This window comes from Artibeus jamaicensis, unplaced genomic scaffold (assembly GCF_021234435.1).
Source record: "Artibeus jamaicensis isolate MK-2021 breed Jamaican fruit bat unplaced genomic scaffold, CSHL_Jam_final contig_233, whole genome shotgun sequence".
Taxonomy (NCBI): Eukaryota; Metazoa; Chordata; class Mammalia; order Chiroptera; family Phyllostomidae; genus Artibeus; species Artibeus jamaicensis.
Window position 1 is genome coordinate 50,890,776 of NW_026521486.1, and position 8,649 is coordinate 50,899,424.

Below are 8,649 nucleotides of genomic sequence, written 5' to 3' on the forward strand. Positions count from 1 at the left end.
GTGGGTATGGTCAAGGAGAAAGAGGTCATGGGCAAAGCTGGAGCTGCGGTCCAGGCCTAAGTGGACTGAGAAGTGCTGCATTGGAATCAGGCTATGGAAGTGGATAGGAAGCAGCAGAGTCACTGGGGAATCGGGGAAACACCACATGGATTGGGGAAAGGATTGGCCAGCTGGCGATGGGGCAAGAGGGAGCAGAGGGTCAGAACGTTGGAGGGGACGCACGCACATTGTGTTCATAAGATCGCATGTCCTTGCATCGCGGCAGCATTTATTGAAACACCAATTGAGACAACCCAGAAGGCAAGCCACCCACAGACAGTCGTTCACAAGCGGAAGACCCAGGAAGTCGCCTAACTTTCCCCATCTCACCCTCTCCATGTTGGACAGACCCCTCCTGCGCGGGCAGGGGCAGATCTGGAGCAACCATGGAGTTTTCTCTGAAATGTATAAGGTGCATTGAATAGCAGTACCTGTCCAAAGTCAGAAGGATTTCCCTTTCCATAATGGGCCTCTCAGCTGGGAGGTCACTGAGAGAGCTGGAACAGGCTAACCCAGAGGAAGGCAGTCAGTCAGAGACACCAGAGAAACACACACAAAAATGACCACTGGGTAGGTGCTCCCTGCTGAGACATTCCCAACCAGGAGAGGGAGCCACTGAGTATGGGGGAGGTAGCTTCCTTTCTGATTCTCAGGTTGTGGGAGACCTGAGGAGTTAGGCTCATTTCTGGTCCCCAGGGAAGATCAAGTTCCCATGATGTTCAGCCACACTGGGTGACTGGCAAACAATACAGATTGGCATGGGTGTTTCTGAGACAAATTGGACTTAAGTGAAGAGCTGGGAATGACTCTAACTGAAGCCAAGAAGAGAACCAGGAAACAACTCCCTAAAAAAAGAAGGTAGCAGAGCGGTTCCAGGGTCTGTATCTCTGTAGGAACATGTGGAAGATTCCAGAAGCAAACATACATTTTCCATTCACACATCATCTGTGCACAAATACACACAGGCAGCCCTGGACCCTATGCAAAGCGGACAGACCGGCTGCTCCCGCAGCTGAAGCTGGAGGGGCAGGGCTGACAGGGGGCGCAGGAGTCTGGCGCCATCACGGTGATGCTGCCCCCCGTGGCCATGGGGCCAGAGACAATCTGGCGCCCAGGGGTGGTGCTACATGTGAGGCCCCCACAGGTGACTCCGCCGCGGGAACTGCTGACGCCTGTAGGACGAGGGGACACGGAAGGATGAATGGCTTGCCGTGATCTCACCAACCCCAGGACAGGCCCTAACTGGCTTCCACATGGTAGAACGTTCCTTCTCCTCAAAGAGTTTTAGTGGTTAATAACTCAGGCCCTGTTCTCAGTGTCTCAGCCGTTCTAGGGGAATGGGACAAGAAAGACAAGGGGGCCCGTGGGAAAGCAGTGGGACCCAGTTGCCCCGCCAGATTTCCATGGCCTGCAGTTCACATCGCCACCAGGGGAGGGCGCTTAACCCTACTTTCCCTATAACTCCCTTGGTGTTCCCAGTGAGATGCCAGGGCAGGATGAAAGGCAGCCTCCCAGTCCGGGAACATTCCAGGTTCATTGGGTTAGATTGTAGGGTTCAGCTTTGCCCACCCACAGAGCCATTTTGTGGGGGGGTGGGGGTGGTTTCCAGCAGATACTTACAAACGTTCACGGCGCTCACTCCTTCACATAGCCTGTAGAGAAAGAAAACTGTTAACTCTGGACACTGAGCCCCATTCTTTAAGAAGATGGTTGCTTGGGGACAGAGAGGGCCCTCCTGTGTACGGATCCTACCCCCAGAAGCAAGAAGGGCTCCCCCAGTCTGCACTAAAGGCTCACCGTTTTTCTCTAACTGTTCTGTGACCATGGAGACAAGGCCTTTTGATTTTCCGCAGAGGGGGGTGAGATTATAGACCCGACCTACTGCTTCCAACCTGAGAGCCCAGGCCCACGCTGGGTGGTAGGACTGGGCTCCCAGAAAGCGCCGAATCACAGGCACCGGCGTGTGTGAAAGAGTTTTGTGGGCGATGAAGAGCCACTAGCTGCATACAGGGGTAGGCAAAAGTAGGTTTACAGTTGTGAGTTCCTGAAACTCAGAGTGTATTCTTGTATTATTTATTCTTGTATTACATTATTTTTCATACAAGCAACTGTACTTTTGCCCACCTCTGTATAGAGTAAATTGTCCTTAAAATGGGTAAGCCTGCCTGCAGGCCAAGCTACAGCCTCACATAGGAAGCTACTTAAAGACAATGGGTTTCAGAGGCACATGACTTGGGTGCAGGTCCCGGCTCTTGGACTTAGTAACTGTATGGTCATGACAAAGTCACTGAGCACTGAGCCTTATTCCTTATCTTTGGATGGGAAAACTGATACCTACCCCATTGGATTGTGAGGATTACAGTGAGCATTTAGAACAGGCCTAACACATAATAAGAATTTGATAATTATTATTATTGAAGCTTGACCTGTACGAGTGGTTGGTGGAGATGTAGCTCACACTTGGCCTTAAGGAAATTCACTCTGAGGGGACCAGGGCCTCCACCTCCTATACCCCACAAGGTCCTCCTTAGTCCCACCTGTGCTCCTCGCCCTCCAACAGGCGCCTGTAGGTGGCGATCTCAATGTCCAGGCCCAGCTTGGAGTTCATCACCTCCTGGTACTCCTTGAGCAGGCAGGCCATGTCCTGCTTGGCCTTCTGCAGGGCGGCCTCCAGCTCGGCCAGCTTGCAGCGGGCGTCGCTGATGGCCGCCTCGCCCTGCTGCTCAGCCTCTGCCACGGCAGCCTCCAGCTTGGCCCGCTGTGGGGAATGAGGTGTAAAGACAAGGATCAGAGAGAGGAAGCACAGCTTGGTTCACTCGAGCTGATGGATGAGGACAGGGAGAGGAGGGTCCCAGAGAGAAGGCAGGTTAACTGCCTATGACCAAGTAGTTAATATGATGTAAACACAAGGAGGAGAGTGGTAAGCTTTTTACCATCTCTCCTTGGTGGTGGTCACGGGGTGGCCAAGGAAAGGGGCATCAGGGATACAGCTCAACCCAGCTCAAGTGCTGTGTGAGGTGGTAGGGCCCCTGCCCTGTCTCTGGGTCCCTGCTTCCTCATATGCACACTGGGGGGCCCAACTGGGGCCAGAAGGGCAAAGGGCTCAGTGCTGCAGTCTGCCTGTTCTGGGTATTTGAGCTCTCCCCACACCCTACCTGGCACTTGGCGTTCTCGATCTCAGCTGTCAGCCTCTGGACCATGCGGTTCAGCTCGTTGATCTCCTCCTTGGTGCGGCGCAGGGTCTCCCCATGACGGATGACCGTGGCCTTCATCTCCTCGCACTGTGGGGAAGCAGAGACTCAGGATGGCGTGTCCCACCCACTCAGGACACCACACGTGACTGTGCGGGTTGTACAGCTCTCAGCCTGTGCAACCTTCCATGGCAGCCCTGCTCTGCCACCTCAGCCCGAGAGCTCTCTGCCAAAAGAAGCCTCTTCTCATATCTACCTCTCATCCCTCCTTCCTGAGGCCGTGACTAGGAGGCAGGGGTGCAGGGCACTCACCTTGCTGCGGTACCAAGACTCGGCCTCTGCCCGGCTGCGGCTGGCGACGTCATCGTACTGAGCCTTGATCTCGGCCACAACGCAGTCCATGTTCAAGTCCCTGCTGTTGTCCATCTTAACGATGACCGAGGTGTCTGAGATGTGGGCGTGGAGAATCTGGATCTCCTGGGGGACCAACAGCCAATGCATTTGTTTCTGTTACTTGATCTGGACCATGTGCTCCACCCCTGGGGGCAGTGCCCATTCTCTGGAAGGGACACTGGTCATAAATGTTACACGACTCCTGCTCCCCAAGCTCCCACTCTCTTTCTGTTACACGGACACATAAAATGAAGCTGGAAGAAGCTTAGTGTGTGTGAAAAGGCCTAACTCTAAGTCACCCAGCAAGAAAACTGGCGTTTCAGTGCCAGGACTAGTGATTTGTCCATTAATTAAGACCCCTCTCTAGCTAGAACCCCACCCTGATGCCCACCCCCACATAGGTATTTTCATGTCCATGTGCAGACTGACAGGGCACAGACCAGCACACAGGCACACACAGTGCGACATGCAGAAGTGCTCAAAGACATAGAGGTCCTGACCATGCACAATCCCGGCTTCATACATGTGTGCCAGGCTCCCAACTCAGCACACACACACACATGTCTGTGGCAGCCACACAACATGCCCTCTTTGCTTGTGTATACATGTTCTTTTCATGCTTATATCACACATGGGGTAAACACGTGCACACAGTGCACCCTCGCCCCTCGCCCTCAGGTCTCCGTCCCCTCCACTGCCCTGCTGGTTGGCCTCACCTCGTCATAGAGGCGCTTCAGGAAGCTCGACTCCTCCACCAGGGCCTCCACGTTGGCCTCCAGGTCTGATTTCCGCAGGTAGGCGCAGTCCACGTCCTGGTGGTGCGGAGAGGAGGAGGGGCACGCGTGTGGGAGGAGGCCCACAGAGGGAAGGTGCCTCTGTGGGCCGTGTGGTGACCGTGCCCCAGGGGAGGTTGCACAGGTGGGTCCACCTCCTGCCCTGCCCCTCAACCCGTCCACTCACCTTCTTTAGAACCACGAACTCGTTCTCTGCTGTGGCTCTCAGAGCCACCTCCTCTTCGTACCTGAGTGTGGGGGACAGAGGTGCCAGAGCTGAGGGATCAGTGCTTGGATACCGCCCCAGTTCCTAGGCAAGTTCTTCTGGGGGCCAAAAGGGATTAACTTGCTGCAAATGTTATCTCGTTCTCGCCGGGGTCTATTTTGTGTTATCCATGGGCTAGCCCTCGTATCAGCCTGGTTATTCTACCCCAGTTGTTCTGCTTGTGGGGTGAGATCAGGGAAGCACAATTTGCCCCCCAAGTCTAGACTCATCTGTGCACCCTCGATCCACAGAGAGATAATGCCTTGGGCAGGGAGAGCACAGAGCCTATGTAATACAACTGAGCTGGGAGGGGCAGGAACAAAGACAGCTGCGGAACTCCGTTGGGCTGCCTTTCTTTACTTCCCTGGAACCAGCTCTAAGACCCCCCAGGACTTCAAGGGATGAGATGAAGCCAAAGAATCCAAAGAAATCTAGGTTTCTGCTGGACATTCCCTGGGGTCCCAGGTAGCTCCTATTGACAGGCAGGTATCTCAGAGAAGCTGCCTCCATCAGGTTGTGGGTGGGTTTTTTCCCCTTTCCCCTGGGTCCCCGGCTTGTGCTGAACTCACTTCTTCTTGTAGCCCTCCAGCACCTCCTGCACGTGGTTGAGCTCCGAGGCCAGCCTCCCGCTGTCGGCCTCCACGCACTCGGCCTCCCTTCTCAGCGTCTCGATGTAGCCATTGAACAGCGGCTCCAGGTTGCTCTCGCAGCAACGCTGGTTCTGGTAGAACTGCCACTTGGTCTCCAGCAGCTTGTTCTGCTGCTCCAGGAAGCGCACCTGCGGCCCAGGGGTGGGGAGAGAGACTCAGTGGGGAGTCTCTGGGGGGGTGCTGCATAGTCCACAGAGCTCCTGCTGCCCTGATGCTTCCTGAACAGCCAGGGCCAGCCAAGAGCTGAGCCACGGGGTTGAGTGTCTGCAATCAAAGGGGCCTAGCTCCCAGCTCCCCAGGGCGGTGCGGGTGTGAGCAAAAGCACCAAGGTTTGAAACCGAAAGTCTGGGTCAAGCCCCAGTTCTGTCACTGTAAGCAGGCAAGTTGTTGGACCTCTTGGTGCTGGGTTGCTCATTTCTAAAACAGAGATGATTGTCGTACCTTCCCTAGGGTTGTAGGATTGAGCAAGTTCATGCATGCCAAGTGTTTAGAACAGTCCCAGATACACAGTAAGTGCTTCACCAGTTTGATCATTACTGCAATTACTCAAATTAACTATTATTTCAATTCATTTATACAACGCATTGAATATATATATTATGTGGTGCCAGGGCCTGTGCCAAGATACATGCACACACACTTCCATCTACATCTGTCTGTACCTGCACCTGTATCTCTCTCTCTCTCCATCTATCTCCATCTACCTACCTGTTTCACTCAGTTACTACAATCCTTTGGGTGGGGGATGTTATTTCCCCAACGAACAGACAGGGAGACTGTCCTTTGGTGTGGAATGGCTAGCTTCTTGTCACACACTGATACGGTCCCTTTCAGGCCCCTTCACGGGCCCACCACCGTATGTCGAAGCAGCTCATCTAAACTCTACCAGCTTCAATTTATTATTCAAAAATGAAGATAATAACATACCCCCCTAGGGCATTTTGAGGATTAACTAAGTTCACTACAGAGAAAGTGACAATAGGAGGGTCACTCTGTTGCTGCCGGAGCCCCTGATCCCAGACCCCAGAGCTGGTCCTGTCCACTCCACCAGAGTGGCCCCTGAGGGGCCAACGTGAAGGGCGGTGCAGAGGTGGCCTTCTTGGGTGGCAGCCTCATGGCAGTGTGACATGTTTCACACCACGTCAGTGGGCCTCCTGTTGCCAGCCTGCATGCCTTCCCTGCCGTGGTCCCAGCCCTCCATCCCTGGGAGAGGCTGCCAGGCCTGGCTGGTCATCTCTCACACCTCCGCACTCACTCCTGTCCTTGGAAAACAGTACTAACAGCTAATATTTTTGAGCACTTACTATGTGCCTGCACTTTTCATGCACAAACCCATTACTCCTCACAACCACCTCTTGAGGCTGGTGCTGTTATCCAGACACATACACATCTGAGGACCCACACTGCTGAGGGGCAGAGCGAAAGTGGGGGAGGCGGCGTGGCTCCCAGCCATGCCCCAGCCACTTTCTGGCCGCCTGGGGTAAGAGCTACACGCCTTCTGTTCTCCCCACTTGCTCCCGCTTTTCCAGCACCCGGTCTAGTTTTGGGGGGTCAACTCTGCTATTCCTACGCTGTCTCCGGAAGCACACAGACACTTTAGATCACAGACCTGGTTTCTGGACTACTCTGGGCCCTCAACACTGCTGAAATTAAACAATGAAAACTGATCATCCTGCGTATAATGGTTGCATTTCTCTCTTCTCTCCTGCCTCAAATCTGGCTGCCATACTGTCTCCCCAACAGACTGGGCCCTCCCGGAGGCAGGCCAGGGCTGGAACCTTCTGTGGACCATCCTGGGCCTCACTGACCTTGTCGATGAAGGCAGCAAATCTGTTGTTGAGACACTTAATCTGCTCCTTCTCCTCATGCTTCACGCACTGCGCGTTGGGGTCAATCTCCAGGTTGAGGGGCGTGAGGAGACTCTCGTTGACCGACACGGTGGTGATGCAGGGCGGGCTGGGTCCGCACACGCCGCCAGAGCGGTATCCGAAGCTGCGGCCGCAGGAGCCAGCGCGGAAGCCGCCCACAGCCATGCGGGGCCCGCAGGCGCCCAGGTGAGAGAGGCTGCGGCTCCCGAAGCCAGCCAGCCCCCGGTAGCAGGACACCCCTCGGTAAGGGGTGGCAGTAATGCAGCAGCGGCTGCCGGTTTTGGGGGCCACAGCCGAGCAGGAGCTGAAGGTCCTGGTGACCCCACATCCAGGGTTGATCCGGTAGGAGCGGCAGGACATCGTGTGGAACTGAGCACAGCCTGAGGGCTGCGGGAGTCTTCGCGCTGCGGGGAGTCTTCGTGGGCTGCGGGTGCGCTGCTTAGGTTCCCTCTGGCCTCTCTGATCCTTCCTGGTCCTTTTATTGGCGGGGAGAGCTAGGGTTGGCTGCATAAAAGGAGTGAAAAGGCATTTTATGTTGTTTATTGGCTTGGGGAGTTCGCCAGCAACTCCCCAAGGACTCGTCTTAAAGGCAAGCTCAGTGGCGACTCTGGGGCTCAGTAGAAGTGTTGAAGAGGTTATTAGGAACACTGTGCGTTTGCACTTTTCATCTTCAAAGCTTGTTTACATACATTAAGTAATTAATTTTCTCGTATTCTCCCTGTGAGATGGCCTCAACCCATACCCAGAGACAGATTTGAACTCCACAACAGCCTGAGGTGGGTGGACCTGGGATAGAGGCAGGGGCCACTGTCCCAGGGAGAAGTTCCAGGGTCCCAAATTGGGTGAGACCACCAGGGGTCATTACCTCTTTCCTCCCGGTTCTGTGCACCATTTGTGGTCAAGTAAATCATTGTTTCAGGGGCTGATAGGTGAGGCGACTCCAAACCCACACGGGGGCAGCATGGAGGGTGTGGTTCAGGGCCAGAGGGGCCATTATGTTCCCTGCAGGACCGAGGGGTGGGGCGCCATCTTTCAGAACCTTCTGGATTCCAGACCAGAAGACCCTGCTTGAGAGCCTTCATTTCTCACCCAGCAAAACTGCAAACCACATAACACTCGGTGGCTCCAATAACAGCCATTTGTGGGTAATGGGGAGCCTCCCCTTCAGCTACTTTCTCCTGCTTGGGCTGCAGGAGGGAGAAACCTGACCTGGGGGTACAACCTGGCTGCTGTGCAGTTGCTCTGGGCTGCTTTCCTTGGCTATTTAAGATGAAACGGGCCCTTTGAATCTCTCTTTTAAGACCATCAGCCAGAGGAGGTCCCCATGCTCTCCATCAGCCTTGGGGTGTCCCTCTTAGAGGGACGTTTCTTAGAGGGACGTTTAGAGACTGCTGGGTGGGAAGGTGGCTTTTCTCATCTAAAGGCATGGTGATTTCTGGCTCCTTCTAGTTTCCCTGCTACCCTGTGTGC

General features: G+C 54.7%; 1 protein-coding gene across 1 annotated transcript; it reads right to left on the bottom strand.

Moving 5' to 3' along the window:
* Positions 1-1,017: 1,017 nt before the first annotated feature.
* On the bottom strand, positions 1,018-7,539 carry LOC119041750 (keratin, type II cuticular Hb5). The gene is made up of 9 exons (XM_037135146.2): positions 7,120-7,539; positions 5,231-5,439; positions 4,584-4,644; positions 4,340-4,435; positions 3,543-3,707; positions 3,195-3,320; positions 2,577-2,797; positions 1,660-1,691; positions 1,018-1,211 (listed from the first exon to the last, which is right to left on the bottom strand). Exons 1-9 carry the CDS (start codon positions 7,537-7,539, stop codon positions 1,018-1,020), a joined length of 1,524 nt encoding a protein of 507 aa, XP_036991041.1.
* Between the last annotated feature and the right edge of the window lie 1,110 nt (positions 7,540-8,649).

Excerpts from the sequence above, each read along its gene's own strand:
- LOC119041750 (XM_037135146.2), bottom strand. The coding sequence starts at position 7,539 with ATGTCCTGCCGCTCCTACCGGATCAACCCTGGATGTGGGGTCACCAGG. Across the intron at positions 4,645-5,230 it reads CTGGAGGGCTACAAGAAGAA|GTACGAAGAGGAGGTGGCTC; the intron begins GTGAGTTCAGCA and ends CCCCACACTCAG. Across the intron at positions 3,321-3,542 it reads AGTCTTGGTACCGCAGCAAG|TGCGAGGAGATGAAGGCCAC; the intron begins GTGAGTGCCCTG and ends GCTTCCCCACAG.